Source organism: Notothenia rossii (genome assembly GCF_949606895.1).
Source record: "Notothenia rossii genome assembly, chromosome: 1".
NCBI classification, from domain to species: domain Eukaryota; kingdom Metazoa; phylum Chordata; class Actinopteri; order Perciformes; family Nototheniidae; genus Notothenia; species Notothenia rossii.
In genome coordinates, this window is record NC_136912.1 from 21,528,977 (window position 1) to 21,553,794 (window position 24,818).

Here is a 24,818-nt window from a genome sequence, read left to right on the forward strand (position 1 = left end):
TGACTAATACGATAAGGAATTAGACACATGGCATTGCACTTGAAATCTACAAACAAGATTGATGGATTATGTGATGACTTACTTTAATGGAATAATATGACTTTGATATATGATTTTATTAATTGATCATATTTATAATCATACAAACGAATGCATCACAAAATACCAGAAGTGAAAGCTGGATATAACTGAAGTAATGTTCAATAACGCTGAACAGTTGTAATCATCATTAGTTATCAATTAATAATTCATTTGTTTTTAAAAATGTGAGACCTGAAAGACAATCAATAAACAACTACTAACTTTAAGGCTGCTGTCTTACATGTCAGATGTTTGTAAGTGCTATTCAATTATAGATGTGCCCTACTCCATTAACAGTGCTTCTACTGCAGCTGGTAGAAGATGAAAAGAACATGAAATAATTTCAGAGAAATGCATGTTTCAATGTCAAGATGCAATTTGTGATTCAAGACGGATGAAATAGTAAAGTGTTTTGCATGAGCAGGATCTGTCAGACGGTCTTAACACTGTCATTTGGGAAAGTGTCAAGGACGTCGTTAAAGCCAAACACTCCCACTTCCATTCTTGTGTGGCACTACCAGTAGACCTGGTGTTTGAATCTCCTTAAAGAGCTTGGTTCCACTCATAGTGGCAGATTGAATATGGAGGTCTTCCACGCTAAGCTGTTGTGACTGAGCCTTGTGGATAGCCTGTCGTATCTGAACAGAAGCAGTTTGATAGCAACAAGCCCTTCTATGTCTGTCTTATTCTGAGGCTTCCAAAGCAACTCATCTGCCTCCACTCTCTGTTAGTTTGTCTGCAGTGCTGTCAGGAGGAGGCAGTATGGCAGACATGTGTGTGCGGGTTTGTGTGTGTGCGCAAAGGATAGAGCAAGGCAGATTGCATATGTGTGTTCATCTGTGTGTGTTGTGCCGTGCATCTATGAGGGGCTCTTTAAAACGCTCTTTTATTCAGAAGTGCACTGTTCAAGGTGAGAAGAGCAATGAATTATTCAGAGATATTTCCCGTAGCATGAAAAAGGTGTTTTTGGAGGTTAGACCATTGAAAGGATGTGTGTGTGTGTGTGTGTGTGTGTGTGTGTGTGTGTGTGTGTGTGTGTGTGTGTGTGTGTGTGTGTGTGTGTGTGTCTGTAAAAGCAAAGTGGGCGCTGTGCAGGGCAGCACGGTGCAGGAGATGGGGCACTTTTCCAATCAGCCAAACAAGCATTGTCAATGTGGAGCCATAAGTGCTGATGTTAGAACAAGTCATACTTTACCCAATTTTCCCTCAGGCCATCTTTAAAATGTAATCATCTAATCTAATTTAACATCACTGCAGCGCCTCAGTCAACTATTACTGCAGTGTCAAAACAAGGTGGTAATGGAGATCCGCAGTGAGACGAGATCGTTTATATGCGATGATGCTGTGAAAGTCATGATTGTGACCAGCACATATTTATTTGTATGATTTACAAATACTCACTTATTTGGGTCACACACACTGTCAATAACTGCATGGGTAGATCTAGGAAAATATGAGCAGTGTTCAATTCATCTTTTTTTTCAGTGGTTGATGGCTCTCCATATTCCCATAGGACCTTTCTACATTTTCTTTAAACTAAGAACAGTTTTTCTCGCTTTTCAAGTCGTGTTTTCAAGACGTGTTTAAACTATGACATAATGGTAAGTGAATATATATAGATGTGTAATCAATAACTGAGCTACATAACTTACTGGAATCAGAGTAAAATGTGCCACTCACATATCCTACTTTAATGCTGTTAATGTAATGTGGTTTTGTGCCATTAGTTGTGCCCACTGAGCCCGTTTACAATTTCCACGATCTGACAACCCCAGAATATATAAATAGCAAGGATACCATGTTATGTGTAACTTAAGAGACACAGTTTCAGCTTAATTAGAAACTACAAAATATAAGATTGTGAGACCGCTATTAAAGGCGCATCACTGTGTGCACTTGAGAAATATAAAGCTTTGGTCAGATTGCACTGATGGTATATTTACCTGTTTTTTATATGCAACATATGTTCCAATACCATCTGTTCCTGTGCAACAAACTATAATTTAACTTGGCATACTGGCAAGTACTAATCTGACACCAAAGGATGTTTAATGTCGCTTTAATACAAGTTGAAAGTGAAGCCAAAATTACTCAAATAATAGTACAGTAAAAATAAATCAAGATGGCCTAGCAAGCTAGCTCGGTTAAGATTTGTAAATCCAAAACAATTCTGCCCAACTGCAGCCTCAGCAGATATCTACAGTAATTAGCCAGAATAAGTGAACATACAGTATCTGGTGATTTTTAAGCCATAGGCCCTTTTCCCAGAAGGCAGTTTGACATGTCCCAGCAGAAAAAGCACAGGTGTTAAACAATTAAACTAATGAAGACAGAATTCTACTTAGCTGCTTTTTTTCAGGGTCCTTATCGATGCCGGAGTGTCATGACTCACTGGGAATGAAGCCATCTTTAATGTTATTAGCAACACCTGTGCCATGTAGGCATGTACTACCATGCCAAGTTTAAATGTCTGCTGGGAAAAAGGCCCAGTAACAGCACGGCATCAATTCATGTTTTTAGCTAAAAACTAATTAAAACTAAAGAATGTCTGCCCTGCTACTGTCAACATTAGAAAATCATGTAGTGCTGTGACTATACTACTTGATGACGCCATGTGGTCCGTCAGAGCCATAGGGTTCCTCTGCAACAATTAAGGGATGTGAAGCATCATTTTAGCTGCTGTAGAGAGGGTGACGCACAGTGCTGCACATCCAGCCAGCCAGTGGGTCTCAACACAGTCTGAAGATTTTTGAGTAGAAGTGATTCAGAGGACTCAGCAAGGATACCATGTTATGTGACTCAGGAAGTCAGTTTGAGATCGACACAATAATCCTTTAAAGGTCACCTATTATATTATTTCCTGTCTTTTATACATAAACATGTGTCCCCTCTGAGTAAAGAGATTCTGAAAGTTTCAGGAAAAAAGATTTTCTCACTTTCTGTCCTGATCCATTTATATAAAAACCTGTCTGAAAATGAGCTGATCAGATTTTGGCAATTTTTTGGCCAATTGTGTTCTTTTTAACCAAATATCTCGCAGAGGGGCGTGGGGAGTGGCACCTTATTTTCATTTAAAGTAACAGACAGAGAATCAGCACTTTTGAAACAGGGCTGAAACAGAGGGGATTATGGGATCAATGCATGATCTGTTTGGTGTTTCAGCCAAACACTTCAGACATGTTTTGTATATATCTGACAACTATAATAAAGTAATGAAAAACAGTATAATAGGGACCTTTAAACTGAGCTATTATAGAGTTGTCGAGCTAAACTGTGATGTAACAGTAAGCATCACTTGTGTTATTTTCAGCCCAGAGCAAAACTCTCTCAAATGGTAATGTTGTTGGACAGTGACCGGCTCCTCACCTTATCTCTGGCCCTATGACAGAGTGTCTGCGGAGCGTGGCTCTGGCCCTGGCGTTGGTCAGATTGGAGGTAGGTTCTCTGTTGATGGCCAAGATGGCATCCCCCACCCCCAGCCTGCCATCCTGGCTAACAGAGCCCCCCTGGACCATGCCGCGCACCAGCATGCCTGAGCCGTCCTTGATAGCACTCACCGACATCCCTGCCAACACGCACACACGTACACAGACACACACATGAGCACAGGTGAGTGGAGGGTTGGCTAAGTCTGCTTTGATTGCATGCCAAAGAGACAGACAGTCGTCCAAACAAACACCTGACAGTGGCATAATCAGCATAATCAAGACAGACACTAGGCAGATTAGCACACAAACATGGCGACACATGCTTGACATTTACAAAGCATCCCCCTCAGCCAAACTCGCATTAAGGTGCACGCACACACACACACACACACACACACACACACACACACACACACACACACACGCACGCACGCACGCACGCACGCACGCACGCACGCACACACGCACGCACACACACACACACACACACACACACACACACACCAACACAGGGCAAAGTGCACAGGTGACTGGAGGGTTAACACATGCAAGTCGCTCAAACACCTGACTTTGGCATTATCAAATCTGACGCTAGGCGGATTACACAAACACTACTTTAATGCAAACAGGCAGAAGCAGGTAAGTCAGGCATCACACACGCACACGTGCACACTTCACCAACACACATGCACACACTGTAGAAAGGGAAGGCTACAACAAATTAGGAAGTCTAGTCTACAATATGGCGTTTGCACCCTACAATGACATCTAATGGAGGACTACGCACATCCACAACACTATGATCATAATTTGAAAATGGTCAAAGAAAGTACTTTGTGCTTATTTTTGATCAAATAAATAGTTTATTGCTTTTTGTAAAACATTCAAATTACAATACAATCATAGTGCATGGAAAACAATCGTTTGGAGACACAGCTACTGACGCTGATAAGACAGACAGAAGACATTTCAAAGACATGAGAGCAAGTCTGAAGTAATAATGATGAATGTCTCTAAATCCAAAGGTATTTGTTTCCTACAACACTGAATCATAATACATTAATTTTATTACAGACTAATGAAAGTGTTTTAATAATTAATGGTAAATTCCGAGATGACATTTTCTATATGAAATTATATTTCTTCTGATCTCAACGGAACTTCTTCATGTTAATGTAATAGGTTCACACCATTCAAGAACAAAGACTTCTAACCAGGCTGTATATACTCATGTTTTTAGACGTGCAAGGCAAGAAACAAAGACCTCATTATAATCCATCAAACCTTCTCCTTTAACAACCTGCTCTCAAAACCATACAGTCCTTGAAGTACAAACCAACCATACACTGTTAGCATGTCTCATGTTATCAAAATTGGGCATTCAGTCATTAGTTGCCCGATGGATAGAATTGACCATGGCACCTAACAATAGGAAGGATGTAAAGAAGTACAAAAAGATCTTTAAAAATATTGCTCATAAAAATCCCAAATATTTGGGCCTTACAGATACAGACCATAACTCTGCCCAAGTCGTACTATTGCCTTACATTTGAATACATTTAAATTAACATGAGTAACAAATGAACACAGACAATCTGTAAACCCTCCACATGTGGATGTCAAGAAAACCGTGCTACAATACATATCTTAACAGGAAGACCTACACTGTTATAAACAGATAAATACTAACACATGCAGTGACACACAGACTGTAGGTTATTACCTTGATTTTCTCTACCTTTGGAAATTAACATAATGTTAAACTTTCACGCATACACAAGTAGTGCGGTGCCTTATTAGAGCACGTTTCCAGAATACAAATAAGTTTGTTTTCTTATACTTAGTTTGCACAGTGCCCTTAAATGAAAGTGCAGGAGTGCCTTACACCCCGTTGTTAACTCCCTGACATTTTTAAATAAGTAATATAATCCCAACACTAGAGTATAAAAACAAATATCAAATGTTAATATACTCATTGGTTTTAAGGTTCATTAATATTCATTCACATTACTTTGACCATCCATTTACAACCATACTAGCCTATCAGACAAACACACATGCACAGACATACACACATGCACAGAAATCATCTCCTCGCTCAGGTATGAGGAGCACATAATTTCACCACTCCTCTTCAGCGCAGTCGTCATCAACACCGCCAATTAGCGTTATTAACGCCATGCCAGCGACGTACACACACCAAGACACCATCACCATGAGAAAGACGTAGAACATACCAAGGCTACGGTTGCCCCGGACAACAGTGATTGTCCTCTCAAAGCTGGTGCGGGGGGGCAGAGGTGGTGCTTGCTGCCTGTCGTAGTCTTCCATGATGTTGAAACGATGCCGCAGCCGGTTTTCCTACGAGGGAGACGACAGAGGTTATGAGTGAGGGCATGAAGTTGGGGTAACAAATACAGAATTAGTGGATGGTTGCTGTGTTACTTTCTACAGTCATGGTCCCCAGAGGATACATTATAATGGCTTTTCCTCCAGCTCTACAGCCTCACTTTGACTTTGTATTTCCTGCTAAAAGGCAAATTAAGTCACGCTAAACTATAATGGAAAACATGGCAAACTTTAACCTACTGTACTAATACAAAGCAGCTTGTTAGAACTGCAATTGTGAACATGCTGACATTAGCATTTATCTCAAAGTACCGCTGTGGGAAAGGACAGCACAACAAAATAAGCTTTGACACAAACTACATGGATCTAATTGTACAACTTCTTAAAAAGTCTCCCATATTGCAAAGATACATTTATGAATGAATACAATCCAAATAGATTAAAACAAATTGAACTCTGCAGGGTGAAGGCCTTTGGGGTAATTCTGAGATGTAAAACATGCAGGAAGGCAGGCTTCTTTGGTCCCCCTGGGCAATTCACAGAGAAAAAGTGCAACAGGGAGATTGTCTTTGAACCTTCACAGAAAGTACAAGCAGAACTGAAGTTCTGACGCTGCCTCTGCAACAAGCCGGTCTTTGATGAGAACACACTGACACTTGACATACCTGCTCTGGATCTGTGTGTGTGTGTGTGTGTGTGTGTGTGTGTGTGTGTGTGTGTGTGTGTGTGTGTGTGTGTGTGTGTGTGTGTGTGTGTGTGTGTGTGTGTGTGTGTGTGTGTCTGTGTGTGTGTGTGTCTGTGTGTGTGTGTGTGTGTGTGTGTGTTTGTGTGTGTGTGTCTGTGTGTGTGTGTGTGTGTGTGTGTGTTTGTGTGTGTGTCTGTGTGTGTGTGTGTGTGTGTGTGTGTTTGTGTGTGTGTGTGTCTGGGATATATAAAGGCAGAACTGTATGCCCTTGTGCTAGACTGGTTGTTTATGTCGTGCAAGCAGTAAATACTTTTCATTCAGAGGCCATTGTTGGTAATTAAGCAAAGGCTAGTACAAAAGGCTGACTCAATGGGATTGAGTTGAGACCACAAAGGAGGAAAATGTCTTTGACACTGAGCACTTTCTCTATACTACCTGACCCAGTGATACTGATACCGCTGGCTCTAAGCTCCTCTGTATAGAACATTCACTGAGAGAACAAACACTATCATAGTAATCTCCCTTAGAGCAACCTAAAATGGCTACCTAAAGATCTCCAGTTTGCATGCTAATGAGCAATGCTTCCTGTGTGATGGACAACAAGATTCAGACTGCTGTATGTGTTACTTTTACTGTACATGCTAATATGTTTCCTGCTTAATCTCATAAAGCATAAAGCATTAATGAGATGTTAGTTAACAATAATTCAGGTTGGTGAATGTGAGAGATTATACAACAGTTCATATTTATGAAGCAAAGAAGCAATTTAAACTTGTCTCTTTAGAGGACAGTTACAGTTCTATGTATTTCAGATCTACAGTATGCTCTGCACACAGTATACACAAAACGTGTTTAAAAATAATTGGACAAATTCTGCAGTATAGCACCTTTGACCTCAATTTGCAAGTGGACTAAAGTTTTCCTGTTTTTCTTTCCCCAGAAAAAAGCAACCAGAAACTATGTACTCAGAAACTGTCCAGCAATTTTAATAAATCCATTTTTTAAAGATATATTCATTTTGTGTTGTATGACATACCGTTGTAGAGTAATACGGCCCGATGATCCTGTTGTCCTCAGAGTTCCAAGTGTTGCTGTTAGCCTCCGCTGCCTCAGCTAGCAGGTTGATCTGACTTTGGCTGTCAGTGTCATCATAAGAAGTCCGCAAGCTCCTCTCTGAGATGGGCGTTAGGCCGCCACACAGTTCCAGCTGACAACACAAAATTCCCAAAATGAAAAAAAACGTTCTATGTGCAAGTGAATTCACATGGAAGCAAACAGTCTAAACAAGGTGACTGTAAATTAGACACCCTCTTCTCCTCTAGCCTTCTCTCTCCATCTGTACTGTGGTCGAGCATTGTGTTCATCTCTCAGCTACATTAAAAATTCAGATGGCCTGTAACTGGATTCTCTGCTCCTTGTTACTAAGCCACAGTCCACAACAAGACGAAGGAATACTGTACCCTCAAGGAAACACACATTTAGGTAATTATCTTGCATATCTGTGGAAATGAATGTATTTTTGGTAAATCCTGAAGAAAGCTGCATTTGAATATTTGTATACGCTGCAGCCCACAATAGGATATACTGTATACTGTATACTGTATGACAATATAAACGTGTCCACTGTCTGAGACTTTGCCATACAGCACCATTTATAGTATAGTATTCTCCCCTTACTTAACTCTGGGTGTATTAAGCCATTCAATTAGAAGGAATACATTAGTTTCTTGCATTAGAGTGAGGTTTTTAATTGTGAATTAAAAAAAAAAACTGACTTGTCTGCCAAAAATGTACATCTCTTTACATACCGGCAGTGGTTTGGCAACTCCAATGCAGACAGGGCCATAGCCGGTGGATTTAAGGACGTGCACAGCATAATCCAGGCTTGAGCCTTCCAAGTCACTTTCATTAACAAACATGAGTCGATCACCAGGCAGCAGGCGACCATCTCGATCTGCTACACCCCCAGGCACCAGAGACCGGATTACCAGAACAGTTTTAGTGGCATCTTCTGGATCCTAGAGTCAGACATAAGGATATGCTGGTTGGATAATCGACATACATGAGATACATTGTGAATTGAATGGAATATAAATGAATGTAAACAACAAAAAAACAGAGACCAGTGTAAAAGTAAATGAACTGGCTGTTCTCATAGAGGGGCAACAAGTGATTATTGCTATAGATTTATACATTTATATCAGCAACGGACACTGCACTTTACAGTTTCTACTTGAGCTCACAAATATGCAAATTAGAAGAAGTCCACATGCTTCTCTAGTGTCTTCATCTTAGACAACCTGATGCTGATATTCTCAGACTGCGGCCTATTCCAGTCAGTTCTATTTGTAGAAAGGCTCAGAGGCATGTCTCTGACCTGGTAGTCCAGGATACTGAAGCCAAGTCCTAACTCCCCTTTCTCCAGTTCGACCACCTGAGCGTCTCTCTCCCACATGGCCAGGGGAGGGGACATTGGGGGCACGCCACGCTTGGTGATGTCCTCAGCTGTAGGACAGGGAATGACACAGCCCTGGTCCAACTGGGTCGCACAGAAAGAAGAAAAGACACAGATAGGAAGATTGATTTCCAAGGAAAGAGCATGTCAGTGGCATTTTTGGGTGTCATTTCGAATGCAGGGGAACGGTAACAAGTATAATATGATATAACATAACAAGTTTATACTGTCTTAAGGGAATATATTTAACCACAAAGGCTTATTCTCACTATGTATCCTTTCATCGATATGTCCCTTCACCTTGTCATTGAATTCAGCTAGTAGCTCTTTCAAGGTGAGATGTGCATCATTCTCATCCTCCTCATCACTGTCGGGGATTGCAGGCGGTACAATGTGAGAGCACACCAGGCAAACATCCATCGGCAGCTCCTTCAGAATATTTACCACCTCCTTATGTGTCTCTCCAATTAGAGGGATCCCATTCACCTGCCATGAAGATACATACAATATTTGTTCCATATATTCCTATGGTCAGGGATTTGCAATGTCATGCTTTTAGCTTTTGAAAAATACTAGAATAAAACACAGCTGTCCGTCACTCTTGACTACAGTATCTGTGTTTCATGGAAAACCTGCAACACAGCCATTAAAGGTTTTTACTGATATTTAATTTCTGGTTTGCAATTAGTACATCAAGTCACAGCATGAACAGCTAAAGCCGCAAGCCGTAACTTAAGGATAGTAAACAAATGAACAAAGAGATGAACAATGGCGTTTCCATGCAGATGTTGTCTAACAAAGATCAAAGGGTTGAGCTGCGGCACAGATGTCTGCTTGTGCGCTCAAAGATAAGAAGGACATAAACCCGTTTTGAGTGTTTTCTACACCGCAAGCAAAGCCACTGTAATGTATACATTGTGTTAAAATTTAGCTAAAAGAGTGCTAATCATGGTGAGACATAAAGTATGTGCGGGTTCATGAACTTACCCAGCAAAGTGGGAGGATGGCAAGCTATACCAATACAGTACAAGCACAAATACACTGAGGCCTCCACCCCCACCATCTTATCAGCATACTTGAATTAAGTATGCGTGTTTACTGGTGATGTTTTAGATATTAGTGTAGGTTTTAAAATGCAATATGACTCCCTTTCTGGTCTGTTCTAACTACTTTTAAAGAAGAGGCAACAAACCCGAACATATGATGCTGAAAACGTCAGGTCTTTTTGGTAGTTATTCACAAGAATATATTTATTTGACCCCCAAAATATCATCTCTATATAAAATACCTAAAGAGTGAGTTGCAAAGTGATTGGAACAAAGGACCTTTGTCAGTAGGTTACCTCCAATATCTGGTCTCCGGTGAAGATCCTGCCGCTTTGACCAACAGGTCCCTCGGGTAAAACGGAGCAGAGGTAGTGATGTCCCGCCCGAGCCTCCAGACTGATGCCAAGCCCACTCGTCTCACCGAAACGCTCCAGCTGACACACCTTAAAGAGAGACATAAGGTTGAGGATTGGAAAACAAATGAAGAGAAGCAACGTTTCATGGCTAAGAAAGGTGAAAGTGTAGGAGTCACAATAGAAAGAAAGTGGGTTTTTCTTCTTTAAATTGGCCATTACATTTTAATAAACATTTAGATATGTACAATGCTATTTTGAAACTGGTTTCTCTCTGCATGTTATATTGAATACTAGACCTACAATAACTTCATATCTCCGTCCGACTGCATACTGCCACCTCTTCCTCAGGTCTTCCTCCTCAGCTGGCGTCAGTTTAACACCTGTAAAATGTGCATATAAACAAAGTAAAATCAAGTTATATCCCATATGCGTTGTTTCTAGCCCTACATACCCCAGTATTAAACATTAAAATCCCATATAAAAACATCACTTTGGCTGTTTATTAGAGAGAAACAACAAACAGACACATAGTACACGAACACACACCACACACATACACACACGCACGCCACTACTGGCACATATACATGCATATTCACACCCACCATCTTGAGATTTCTTGGCAAACTAAGGATTTCTCGTCTGTCTATTAAAGCCCCATGGCAATCAGAGCTTATTTGGCTGTGCTCTCTAATGAAACCCAACAAATCCTTGTCTAAATAAAGACATACAAGCAGGCGGGGCGAGAGACAAATCATCTGGAATGAGCTGAATGAGTTGGATAAACACATGACTGAACAACACTATAAATAGACTCCCATCAAAGAGCATGCTTCACTGCCACATTGCTGTTTCCTGAGCCCAATCAGCATATCAGACTAATTCCCATGATCCAGTTCCAGACTGCACTGCAGCATGGCTTACCGTTTCTGGAATCGTGACGGGGTCGTCCGTTGGCGTATGCTGCTCGCCGGGAGATTTCCCGCAGTGAGCAGATTCCTGGAAGATGGGGAAACAGATTTTGAGCAGTGATCCAAACACAAACACACAAAAAAACTTGACATCCAAGCAAGCATTGTTATAGTTTGAACAGATAGAGAGATAAGTTGGTTATGATTTAAACAGACATGAAAGGTAGAACCTGTGGATGATTGCTTGCATAATACGTTTATGTAAGGGCATGCTGTCAAATCACGTTCTCTATTTCGTCAGCTACTTCAAAAGCAATTCCCTTATGATACCCCTGAGTCAATATGTTCCTTTCTCTCAGCAAAAGACACCTGTCTCTTGAATTTTGTTGAGGCCCATCCTGTAGGGGTTGCCCTCATGGAAGCTGTGGGAGTGTCGGAGGGGATGCAGGGGGGGAACTGGGGGCAGGATGTGACTCAGACGGACCGCCTTCCGGAGCAACCTCAGTCTGACCAGGGGGCCTGTCCTCCTCAGCACCTCCATGGCCCGCTGCTCACTGCAGCCCTGCAGACTCACCCCGTCCACCTGAGGGAGGGGACAGGATGGAAAAGTAGGAAAAGAGCCAGGATGAATGCTCAGGTATGGTGGAGACAGAAGCCACATTTTAGTGGATGAAGTGGACGGTATGGAGGCAAATGAAATGGGAAAGTAAATCAATACGAATCAAAAATAAAAAACAGAGCAAGATTGAAAGCAGTAAAAGCATCAGATGACGAAGTGATGGATGGAAGTAAAAGAAAAACTATAAGGATTCCACTTCATCAGCTTTTAAAAACCCAAATTGGTTTGTAGGTAACTACTAAAAGCTGTAAACTGTGCACATTTTGAAATGCCTTTTTTTTGGAGACAAGGTATTTCTTCAGAGGGCTCAATAAAAAAGCCATCTGTTGTTTGTAGTGGAACTCACAGACAGAATGATGTCTCCGATGTTGATGCGTCCGTCTTGATCGACAGTGCTACCCTTCACTATGGTCTTCACTATCGCACCAGCGCTGTAGACTAAGGAAAACAAGAGACAAAATGTGGTCAAACTTCGACTTGATTAAGTGAATGTAGCTCTAAATGTATACATAATCAATCATAATCACACAATAATGCCTTTTACTAAGCAGGTTTATATAATTGCATATACTGTTTTTTAAGTGAATTTAGCTTGGAATAATGCTAAGACAATTTTTTAATACATTTTAAATCGGTAGATTACCTGAGTTTAGGTCACCTATGTAGCTAGAAATGGTGAATCCCAGGCCCTGATTGTTCTTAGTGAACTGCACACTGAAATCATAGTCATCCTTCAAGTCATTGAGCTGGAAGGAAGCACAGACAATAATAAATCCAATAAACCATTTTTGTGTTTAAGGGAATCATGTATTACATGTTTAATGTCACTGATAAGCCAATTATATGAAAAGTTTCTGTATGACTTTAATGATGTGCTGTCAAACACACGCACACACACACACACACACACACACACACACACACACACACACACACACACACACACACACACACACACACACACACACACACACACACACACACACACACACACACACACACACACACACACACACACACACACACACACACACACACACACACACACACACACACACACACACACACACACACACACACACACACACACACACACACACACACCTTGCCGTCCAGGCTGTCCTGGCTGAGGACAGGAGAGGAGAGGTGATTGTCCTTTGTAATATCTCTGGCAATGAGCAGTTTCACCTTGGTACCAGCATTTCGCAGAACCTGGGCCAGGTAGTCAATTGTGAAGAGAAGAAAAGAAAAAGTGTATTGCAATTAAGAAATAGGATGGTAAAGCATACTGTATAACAGATTACTTCCTTGAAACAGGCTTGGATGTTTATAGAGAATAGCTCAGAAAAAGCTGTGTGCTGCTCTTAAATGTTAACCAGAAATATATTTGCTAAATCAATGATGTCCTCGTTTTCTTAGAAAATACAGTTTTTGTGTCCTCGAAACACTTTTGATAAAAGAATATTGCACACTTCCCTGAGCTAACTATGGGCTAACAGTGAATACACACAGTGACAAGATATTTACACTGTATCTGTTATTCAAGCACACATTAACAACAATTGTTTGCAACCAAATATTTCCAAGACAGTGTGTGTGTTCTTTTCCAAGGGCCACAGCATTGTTACAGGACAAGATGTTTTCTTCTCTGGAAGGAGACTACAGGTTGTCTCTGAGTACAAGTACTTCGGAGTACACATTGACACAAACCTCAGTTTCAAAACCCACACCAAAAAGGTCTGCAATAAAGTGAAGTTCAATCTGTCAAATGTCAGATACATTAGAACTTCCTATCGACTCCAGGAGCAAAGCTATACCTTCACTCAATGGTTCTCGCCCACATCAACTACTGTCTGATAAGCTGTTCAAATGCACACTCTACAGCTCTAAAACCACTGGAATCATTATATAAACAAGCACTTAAAACACTAGACAAAAAGCCATTCCGGTATCATCATTGCCACATTGCTAAAAAGTATAATCTGTTCAGCTGGGAAAATCTCAAAGTATACAAAAACGTCTGCTTAGTTTACAAGATCACTTGTGGGTTGGCTCCTCCTCCTCTGACTGGCTTCATCAGCCTAAAGCCCACCTCAATCAGGGCTACTAGAAGTGCGGCTAGGGGAGACTGCACCATCCCATTTAGGAAAAGTGCATTTAGCCAGGCTGTCTTTTCATTCCACGCATCCCATCAATGGAATTCTCACCCTACTACCCATTCAAGCACAGTGTTAAAAAGCAACTCATTAATAACCAACAGTGTCAGTACTGATGTGTGTGTGTGTGTGTGTGTGTGTGTGTGTGTGTGTGTGTGTGTGTGTGTGTGTGTGTGTGTGTGTGTGTGTGTGTGTGTGTGTGTGTGTGTGAATGTTTTCTTTTCTTTTCTTTTTTCTTTATTATTATGACTTGCTCCTTACTTGTATTCAGTGATGTCGTACAAATATGTACATTTATTTTGTATGACAACGTAGTGGTATTTTTATTCTTGCTTTTAGAATGCCTATCACCATCTGGCAAAGGGACTATCGGTTAAAACTAGCCTTTTGGCTAATTCGAGTACATTTACATGTTTCTAATATGTTGATTAATTTACACTGTCCCTTGTTTTGAATAAATCAATTCAATTCAATTACCATTACACAAAAAAGAAAACAGAGCTGGCAAAAGAATACTTCAATTCATCATCTAATATAGAATTTATTTTCAATTGATACCTCACCTGTGCCACCTGCTCACTGTTCATGCCTGCCAGATCTGTATCCCCGATGCGCAGGATTTGATCTCCGCTACGCAGGCGCTTATCCTAGGGAGCCCCATTACAACAACAACAGTTTTTTGTGAAATATATTTACATACATTCTGCAGATTCAACATAACACACATAACTATAATACAACGTTTCAGTATGTTCCTTCAAAGATTTAACTCATCAATAAGGAAGGGAAATATTATAGGCTAAGCTAAGCTAACCAACTCCTGGCTGCAGCTTTATACTTAAGGTCTATTATGATATAATAGTGATAATCTTCTTACTAACTCTGTCAAGAAAGTAAAAAAGCATATTTTACAAAATGCTTAACTACTCCTTTAACCGGCTATTTAAGTTTTGGCTATGCGATTGATTGGCAGGTGGATTTACCCGTCCGGCAGCTCCTCCAGGAAGGATGGTCTTGACCATGACTCCGGTGCTCCGCCCGCCAATGATTCCAAAACCCAGTCCTTTCCCATCATTGATTAGCTCTATCATCTCCACGTGACGCCTCTGATGTGGCAAGGGTTAGAAAAAGAGGCAAGGGAGCAGAAAAGGGAGGGAGGGAGAGAGAGAAAATCTATTTTAATTAAATATTGAGACACCATTAACAGGTTGGAGTGCTAAAGCAGTTTGATTCCCTTGCTTATCTATATCCACAGACACACATTTACAGCTCTACATTACCACTTCACATGTGAGCCAACTGTACCTCATGGGCGATAGCAGACAGGTTTCTACCCATCGACATGGTGCGGGAGATTCGAGGGGGAGTGCAGTACTACAAAATAAACGTCATGTTTAAAACAAAAACAAACTTTAAATGACATAGAGCAGGGGTGTCAAACTCAAATACACAGTGGGCCAAAATAAAAAAATGGGTACTAGTCGAGGGCCGGACTGGTTCAATGTTTATTGAAAAACGTATTGAAATGCACTTATTGCACATATTAAGCCTGGAACTAACAAAGCTTAAATGATTGCCTATAAAAACAACATTAAACATTAAATAATCAGTTGCATTCATTTCTTATGGCTCTATCTGCCGCTTTTCCAGTCATTTCTTATGATTACATTTTTTCCACAGGCCAACAACAGCTTCAATAAAACTATTTCCCTCAAAGAACCAAACAAACATGCCCTGTTGTCGCAAGAAAGAAAGTGCAAAAGGAAACATCCATTGAAACTCAGTGTGCTGCTCTGTGATGCTAGTTCAAGCCAGATACTTGGCATCTCATATTTGGTGCAAGTTCATCAATGTTTGGGCTCAGGCTCTGAGCTGAGGAAACCCTCAGGATGGAGTGAAGGTGTGCGTGCAATATACCGGCGGGCCTGATCGAATAGTAATTAGAAATTACCCTGCGGGCCGAAATTAAATCCACCAAGGGCCTGATTTGGCCCCCGGGCCTTGAGTTTGACACATGTGACATAGAGTTAGCGGCCCTGCCTCTAACGACTAACAGGCTCTTAGCTGAAACCACCAGACAATGTAACATCCAACTGTGCTTGAGTTTATAATGTAATGTTATATTCTGAAATGTAAAATGTGACATTTGGAATGGTAATGTGGCATATTTTACAATTGAAAGGAAAAAACAACAACGTGGAAACACTAAGTTGATGCATGAACTTCAACAATGACTTGCTTATAACCAAACTACCTCCTAGGTCCTCATGTCTACAATAGGTGTTTTACTTACTGGGGATTCAGTGTGAATGCAGTTGTTTGAGTAGACGTCTGAGAAGGACAGATCCGGGGAGCCCAGAGAAGTGAGGCTGTTGTCGCTATAGATGGACCTGGCAGTGCCTCGGTTCTCTATGGCCCATGTGTAGGAGTCACTGTGGCTCAGTGCCTTCAGGTCCAGGGCCATGCCATGGCAGGGACCACAGTTCATGGAAACAGATTTGGAAATCTTCCCCTGGTAGGATTGAAGGAGCAATACCGAATGGAAAGATAGCACAAATGTTGAGATAAGAGGATACAAGTGTGAAAATAGAGATGAAGCATGTAAAATAAATTGGTGGGATCGAGAGATAATAAATTAATGAGTGAGGGATTTAAGGATTCGAGGAAAGGGGGACATAAAGATTGGGAGGTAAATGGATGAGGGAGATAAAGAAATGGGGAAGGGGATTGATAGAGTGGTGGGGACATTAATTGAAGGACAAAGATATGGAGGGTGAGGAGCCGGATAAGTGCAGAGAGATGGTTTTAAAATTGAGCAGAAAGAGAAAAGATAGGAAAGCAAGAATACAGGGTTCTGAGATAAGTGCTTCTGTTCAATAGCACGTAACCACAAGATTGTTCCCTTTTGTCTTTAAGGTTTTCTGTTTCAAAGTGAAAAAGGGATTTCCAGAAGATACATATTTTTTTTCTCTGTATGCTATTTCATTCTAACAATTGTAACACCTGTTGAAGTAGCAGTAGCAGAATAAAAGAAAGAGCTATATCAAAACCTCAATTTATTTGCTCCTATTTTGTTTTTGCCACTGTAAGTTTGACAAGAAACAAGATCGTGAACCAACAAAAAACGATGTCAGTGTCTGTCTTGATAAAAATACAGAAACCATTGACACGATCCAGCAGTGTCATCTTTCCTGGAATGTAGAGATAGTAATTGGTTACGAGCTGACACTACACACAGCTCCAGTAATGTAATAATCCTTGTGTGTGGACTGTGGTGTGGTGCTTATAGGGTCAGCCCATTAAAGCACACCACAACAGACGATTACAAAGCCATGATCATTACCACTACAACAGCGGTTAAATAAGTACTCAGATGTTTGATTTAGGGCGAAGTAGCAATACAGCATGTAGTGTTACATGTAAAGGTTGTCTATTGGGCCGCATATGTATAGACTCACACAACATAAAGTCCTCTCAATCACCACTTATGACCCATTTGCAGGGCCTTCTGAATGCATTTTAGTTTTTTTTTTTGCTGTGTTACAGACGTTTCTAGGCGTCACCCCATCCTAAAACATAGCAAACAGGTGCCAGATCGTGAGCATGCATTCAAGAGGAAATAGCAAAAATACCAAATCCCTATAAAAAGCAAAAATAACTAGGCGAAGCACTAAGCGTACAGCTTGTTCAAAAACAAGATTGAACTGTGGTCGGCTTTGTTACACTGAAGAGTACCCTAACACTTATTGAGCAGGGGAGAAGGGCCAACTTTGTGGTGTTAACAAACCTCAACTCAATATACTATACTTAACTATACAGTTCAAGTATTGACCTATTATAATATATCATAATGTTTACATTATTTGTTTGCTGATTTCATTTAATACCGTTAGATTTAATCTGTCAACAAATGTAGAAGTTAACGTTTTTTTTGTGTAAAAGTATTAAATAGCAGGAATTGGAAACCTTAAAAATGTACTCGAGTAGAGGAAATGTTGAGAACAACAGTACAGTAGATGTGAACTGGATATGATGAACTAGACAAGCTGACACTTCAGAAACAGACATAAACTTAACTTGTGACACTCTTCGGATGACTTTTGCAGACTCAACATGTTACAGTATATAGACGTGTGTACCTTCCTGCCTCTCTCTCTCTGTCTGTCTCAGGGCTTTAGTGGTAAGCTTAGGTAAGCTGATTAGTCATCCAGTTTGGTTCCTGCATTCAGTATTTTGGGAATAATTCCGGCTCCTTCCCCACCATTCAATATACAGCTAACACCCACACAGTCATGCTCACGCTGTACCTTTGCCGGGGGCTTCCGCTGAGCTTGCTGTAAGCTGAGTATATGATGGAACAGGGGGCTCTGCAGGACCGTCTTGAGCAGGGAGAGCTTCTCCTGCGTGGGGACTTCTCCTCTCTCCTTAAGTTTGGCTTGAAGTCTCTCCACAGCTTCCAAGGCACAATGAGTATCTGCAGAGACATTGTATATTTTGTGTCACTCGGAAACAGGACTACTTCACATCTCGCTGCTTTGTGACCCCTTAGAAACCCCATATCCTTAATAATAAGCAATTAAAGGTCAATCATTTATGGAGACCAATGGGAAAATATAAATGACTTATCATTCAAAGTGACTTTAAACACTGTCTTTAGAATCTAGAATGACCTTCTCTGTCAGCACTGATCCACACAGTGATAAGGATAATATAACACATTTGTTGGGATATTTGAGTGAACAGAATCTGTATTTGTGTAAAAATAAATCCCTTAACCATAGCCACTAGAGTGTGAGTTATTTCCATACCAAAGTCTTCAAATGTCAACAATATGCTGTTCTTAATCTCCTGGTAAAGTAAAAAGTACATGCTAATAAAGCTACACAAAAAAATGTCAAGGAACTTTTAAGATAATATTAGAGAGGATGTGCAATCCATTCTGCAACACGGAAAAGCAAAAGCTGATATGTCACGTCAGGTCATATTGCCCTCGTTTATTTATTGCAGCAGGAACTAATGAGAGAAGGTCACAACTGCAGTAATCGTATGTGGCAGGAGGTTAAGACCCTATAAACTCTTCACCACAAAGTTTTGACTACCGATCAGACTGTGAGTCCTGCGCCACCTGCACATGTAACTATTTTCTCCTGCCTGGCTGCAGCAACCATGCCTGACACCTTAATTGTAAGCCTCTAATGATGGTGGCGGCGGGGACTGTTAGTAATACATTTAACAGTTACTGAAATGTGTTTGGTTTAAAAGGGAGCAATAAATATGCAGATCACTGAATACAAGTACCCATGATTTCCATTGTAGACAAGTTGTTCAGATGAAATGTGTCGTTCTGACTCAGTTAAATGTCATTCTTCTCTTTTTGGCACCTGCAACAACAACAAAACAAACGTTTTCTGTGTTAACATAACATTGTACAGATTTCAATTTGACAGACAATGTACTTGAGAAAGTTGACAGTATATTGATATATTAAAAGTTCCAAGGTTAGTTTTCCTCTTTCTCCTTGAAGATATCTCTTTTGATACCTGATATTAAAATAATGGCAGAACAAGATTTGACTTTCCCCTTTCTCATGTGCAAGGACTAATTAGTGTACCAATTTACATCTGTTTTTTATAATTGATCCTTTCACCTCCACATACTCCTTTCCAAGGCCCTTGCCACGCTTGTTTGCGAGCGCCTTGCTTGTCAACTAATGCTCTTTAGCAGGATTTAAATCTCCACCAAAAGGCTTTATCAGCTGGTGACGGTAATTAAAAGCGACACATGGCCTCCCAACCATTCTGGCTGCAGGGGTAGCCTGTATAGCATCAAAGCATGATACCAATAGCATGATTTGATTTAGCAAAACGATGGGCTGGAAATGACAACGTCTCATCTGAAATCTAATTAAGGGGCATTGATAGGCAGTAGAGGTATCGCAGTACTTATATGCCCTTCACGGCAAGTCTAATTAAATCTGTATCTTATACCATTGATGTTAAAGCGATACTGACTGCTGTATAAATACAAAAATCACATTACAGATGAATGATTTACAGTAATTACGCAGACGCATTAGTTACTAATTTGATATGTAATCAACAAGGCCGTGTGGTAATTAATTTAAAGATGACCCAGGCACATTAGACCTATCACTGTGACGAACACATGGACATCACGGACAGTTAAAAATTGCTTATCGCAGAAAGCCTCCTCTCACCTCCATTGCTTCGCCGGTGGGCTATCAACAGGTCCCCACTGAGCTCCAAGCACATCCACCTCCTCCACCAATACCGAATAAAGAGGATGACACTTTTCGGTTGGGATAAGTCATTAAAGCTTTTTCAGAGACGGCAAGATATCAAGAAGCAACATGCGCGCTTTATTTTCCAGAATTGTGTCCGGGGCTTGAGCGCTCCGTGCAGTGCGCATGTCACCCTCTGATCTTCAGCCAGAGGGCTCATCCCTAAAGTAAGAGAACTGGCCACAGTAATCCCGTAATACATTCACTGAGACACTCCACAAACAATGTTCACAGATATTATGGTGACTCCAATCTCACAATTGCTGTCCCGAAAACTCCCTTGCGAAACCATTACTTAAGAAAAGGTTTTGCTTTTATATAGGTGCTTAAATGACATTTACACCAAAAATTGAAGTACAAAAACTCGTAATGTATTTGTCTACATCAGAGGTGCCCAGTACGTCGACCGCGGGGGCAATGCTGGTAGATCGCGAGTCATTCATAAATTAAAAAAAATCCAGCTCCGTTAAAATAGACAAAACAGGTTTTGATCCCTCCTCCTTTGCCCTCCCTGCCACTTAATTCAGGAGTTGACTTGATTGACAGAAAAAGCGACCTATTGCTTTCCAGTCTGTTAACCCAGAATGCAAAGCGATACAAAATCAGTCAAGTGCCGGGAGAGACAAACAACAAAATGAGTGCGGGAACGAGCAAAAAGCTAAAGACATACCACTTCCACACAGAATGGGAGGGAGAATCTTTTTTTGTGATGTCACATTCAAAGGTTATTTGCCTTATTTGTAAAGCAAGCGTCGCTCTGCCAAAGAAAGGTAATGTGGAGAGGCATTATCGGAGTGTTCACAAGGCATATGACAGCGACTTCCCTCCGAGTAGCGAGTTGAGAAAGAGAAAGGTCATGTATTATTGCTACACAAACATTATCTCTTAGTCTTAGTGTCGCCAATTCGTTTCTAACATGCAAAAAGACAAACAAATGCGTCTATGGTCGGTGTATTTTCTATCTTTCCAATCCAGAAGAGATCTCTCTCTCCCCCGTCTGTTTGCAAGGGGGCGGGGCAGTTTACACACACGCAGCTGCTACATGCAGCAACACACGGAGGAGATGGTGGAGAGAAGCGCTCCAAGGTGTGGTTACATGTTACCCGTCTTGAGGTGGACAATGCTCGTCACCAAAAGTGTTTAGCATGTAAGGGCGGTAACACGAGCAATTTGTCTAAACATTTAGCAAAAGTGCACCACATTCAGACGGAGGAATGCACCGGGTTCGACTGTCTTTCGAGTAGCTCTGTAGCCCCATCCACGAGTAACGTTTCCACGTCAGGTGTTATGTATGCTAGCAGCAACACACGGAGTTAACTACATTATACAAACATGGGTTAATGATTAGAGGTAACTGAGTTATTTATTTTGTTAAAGTTTCAGCTATTCTGTTTCCAGTTCTGTCATCAGATTATTTAATAAGATTTGTTAAAACATTGTTGTTTTTCTTTTGATGTGAAATATTATTTATTTAATTCAAATAAAAAGCAATGTTAATTTTGTTCACAATTTGTTAAGTTAATTTAATAATATATGTATTTTTGAATCAAGTATTCATCTTTATTGTCTTCATTGTTAGTTTCCACATGCCTAAAACAACCTCAAACTAAATCTAAAAGTTGATGGCTAAATAAGAGCGTTTGAGAAATTGTGCAAGGCACACAGTAGTAGTCCGAATAGTCGATTAATCGTTTCATTAATCTATAGATTAATCGATAATCAAATTAGTCGTTTGTTGCAGCCCTATTGTAGTTATCCCATGTAAAAATAAAACGTGTTATTCAGCAACCCTTGCAATTTGGGTTTTTATTTTTGGTTGGTAGACCTCGGTTAGCTGGTCATTTCAAAAGTAGCTCACCAGCCAAAAAAGTGTGGGCACCCCTGGTCTACATGAAGCACGAACAACAGGTTGCAATTTTAATGAGTCCTTACTTTTTTATATATTTGTAATTAGGATAATTTATGCATATAGCATGGGTTTAAATAAAATATTGATTTCCAATTACGATATTTTAATTTGATAAGCTATTCTATTTTAACATTTCCATTGCTGCTAATTGTCCCAATGTGAGGTTTACCCAGCAGACACCAGGCAAACCGCTTTAGGCTGAATTATAATAGTCCACCTTTCATGGCTTTCGAAACCCCAAACCGGAATCCAGGGACCACAATGAGACATGGGTTCCGGAAGGCCAAGAGTAACCTATAATGTACATTATTTATTTATATTTAGCTGACAATGTTACAATGAACGGTATGCCAATATGCCTACATATTGTTGTCATCCTGAGGAACAATTATGCAATCATACCCAGGTCATGTCAAACAAACAAACAAACAAACAAACAAACAAACAACAAACTTCTAATCAACTGGTGGGTCTATGTGCTCTGTCTAAAACCTCCTGCCGTGAAAAGTTTGGGAACCCCTGTGTGTTTCACACGGCAGGTGGAGCCCTCGCTCCAGACATTTAAGAGCCAGATCCAGTTCCATGTTTTCCGCAAGACACCCCACTTCATCTCTCCCTCTTTTCCTCGCTCTCCCTCTCTTTCTCTCTTCCTATCTCTCTCTGCATCCCCAAGGCAGGAATCATCACCCCCCTCCCCAGCCCTCCATCCACCCTCGGCTCCCCGCCCGCCCGCAACGTAACGCTCCTTTCGACGGGCTGAGCTCGATCAACCGAGCATCCACCGCTCCTCCAAATTGGTTTGTCATTTCTGACCCCTCTCTCTCTGTGTTGACCACGATCCTCTGCTCCGCTGCGCTCTGCGCCTGTGGACTTCAGCTAAAGTCAGTGGGAACATAAAGGCAGCAGAGGAAGATAAGGAGAGAGAAAGGGAGGGAGGGAGAAAGGGATACAGACAGACTGATAGAGAGGGAGAGAGAGAGAGAGAGAGAGAGAGAGAGAGAGAGAGAGAGAGAGAGAGAGATATACGCCTCTGTCCTCCTCCAGCACTCCACTGGACTTAGTGCGTTTGGACGGACGCGATTCCTCCTCCTGTGTGAGCGCTGATCGGGATACTAAGCACGCAGCTTTTGGTTTATTACACCCTCAGCGTTATCTCCATCCCCTCTTTGGGCAAGATTTACCCACGTCGTTGTGTTGCAGCAGCAAGAAATAACCACAGACCCGAAGTCAAGGCGCCAATCAGTGAAATTATTTATCGACGGGAAGATTTATTTCTATCCAAGATTGTTGGGACTGTATGACAGAGCGCAGCAAAGCTTTTCCCTGACTCTGCGCTGGATGTGTATACATGCACGTATATTGCTTCGGCTGGTGATACGGTAAGGATCCAATATTTATTCCTGTACACATTTTTCGCAGACATCCTTGGTGTACGTCGGTAAATCTATTTTCTATATGTCAACCCGTGTCTCTCAGTGACTAGCTAGAAAAGCAATACGGCAGCGCTGAGTTTGGTTCTCACGGATGCCCATGGGAATGTGGCCTTCGATTATTGTACTTAAGGGGCGCGGAAACTGGTCCTAATGGACGGGGGGTAACATGTAATGTAGTTCGCGTATTTGTACAGATAATGGTCCGGCGACTTGTGGCTGGATGGGCGTCGCTAGGATGTGTCTAAGGCGAAGTAATATGCAACGTTACCTATTACATCTCCGGACAAGAATCAATGCAATCATATTATCCCATGACGGCTCCTCGGCTGGGGTATACACATAATTATTATTCTGTGCCCGCGTGCATCTGCCTCACTGCAGGGTGCAATGATAAATCACAAGCCTCGGCATGATGGATGACAGATAGACTCTGCTCACCTCCTCGGGGTTTTTTCTCCTATTTTATATGGCTGTCATTTGAGTGTATTGGAATGCAGTTAGCTTATTGTCTAGGCTACTGTGCTGGTTTGTCAGCCGCAGTCTAAAATCCATAGTAAATCCAGCTACTCAGGAATAAAATGAGTATCCGGCAGGCTAGTGCACCCTCAGGAGACGTCAATCATGCGGATTCATGAGTGAAAGCTGTAGGTCTTATTTACAGCAGAGGCATCCAGGGTGGCAGATGACCTTGATGTGCCTCTGAAAACTACTGAAGGTTGCACAGTTCTTCAGTCTTGACCTAAACCAAAAAGAGCTCTTTACTGACATTACAGTGTACTCTTTGTAATCAGCTGGCTCCACTTTGAAAAGGTAAATAGCCTAATCCTCTTTGTGTCTGATGAGGATTTGACAAGTTATCATAAGTGGCCTGCTTCAAAAATAAATGCACATATCTGGCAATCAAAGCACCATTCACCAGTAATTTGCTGTGTGTTTGTTTGGGTGGCTGGCCCTTTTGAATCACTACTCTCCAAATTCAAATGGCTATCAGCAGATTGATATATTGTGTGCAAACTCTGTTCAGAGCCTATGCTCAGTGTGACATAAAGGGCGAATACAAGCGCTACAGGAGTGGTTGACAATAATGTT

The 24,818-nt window shown here is 41.2% G+C and overlaps 1 protein-coding gene across 2 annotated transcripts in view; it reads right to left on the minus strand.

The window, feature by feature from the left end:
* The window catches only part of LOC307044586 (multiple PDZ domain protein), a 37,408-nt gene extending 16,694 nt beyond the window's left edge, over positions 1 to 20,714 (minus strand). For both annotated transcript variants that reach the window (XM_079689897.1, XM_079689896.1), the window contains exons 1-20: positions 20,304 to 20,714; positions 19,385 to 19,467; positions 18,394 to 18,560; positions 16,380 to 16,598; positions 15,392 to 15,460; positions 15,070 to 15,192; positions 14,650 to 14,733; positions 13,035 to 13,142; positions 12,574 to 12,676; positions 12,277 to 12,368; positions 11,681 to 11,894; positions 11,325 to 11,399; positions 10,701 to 10,780; positions 10,341 to 10,487; positions 9,299 to 9,484; positions 8,921 to 9,082; positions 8,352 to 8,561; positions 7,580 to 7,750; positions 5,747 to 5,870; positions 3,448 to 3,646 (exon numbers count right to left, since the gene is read on the minus strand). In XM_079689897.1, the coding sequence (XP_079546023.1) occupies positions 3,448 to 3,646; positions 5,747 to 5,870; positions 7,580 to 7,750; positions 8,352 to 8,561; positions 8,921 to 9,082; positions 9,299 to 9,484; positions 10,341 to 10,487; positions 10,701 to 10,780; positions 11,325 to 11,399; positions 11,681 to 11,894; positions 12,277 to 12,368; positions 12,574 to 12,676; positions 13,035 to 13,142; positions 14,650 to 14,733; positions 15,070 to 15,192; positions 15,392 to 15,460; positions 16,380 to 16,598; positions 18,394 to 18,560; positions 19,385 to 19,397 (2,546 nt within the window). In that variant the 5' untranslated portion in view covers positions 19,398 to 19,467; positions 20,304 to 20,714. The remainder of the gene's footprint in view (positions 1 to 3,447; positions 3,647 to 5,746; positions 5,871 to 7,579; positions 7,751 to 8,351; positions 8,562 to 8,920; positions 9,083 to 9,298; positions 9,485 to 10,340; positions 10,488 to 10,700; positions 10,781 to 11,324; positions 11,400 to 11,680; positions 11,895 to 12,276; positions 12,369 to 12,573; positions 12,677 to 13,034; positions 13,143 to 14,649; positions 14,734 to 15,069; positions 15,193 to 15,391; positions 15,461 to 16,379; positions 16,599 to 18,393; positions 18,561 to 19,384; positions 19,468 to 20,303) is intronic.
* Between the last annotated feature and the right edge of the window lie 4,104 nt (positions 20,715 to 24,818).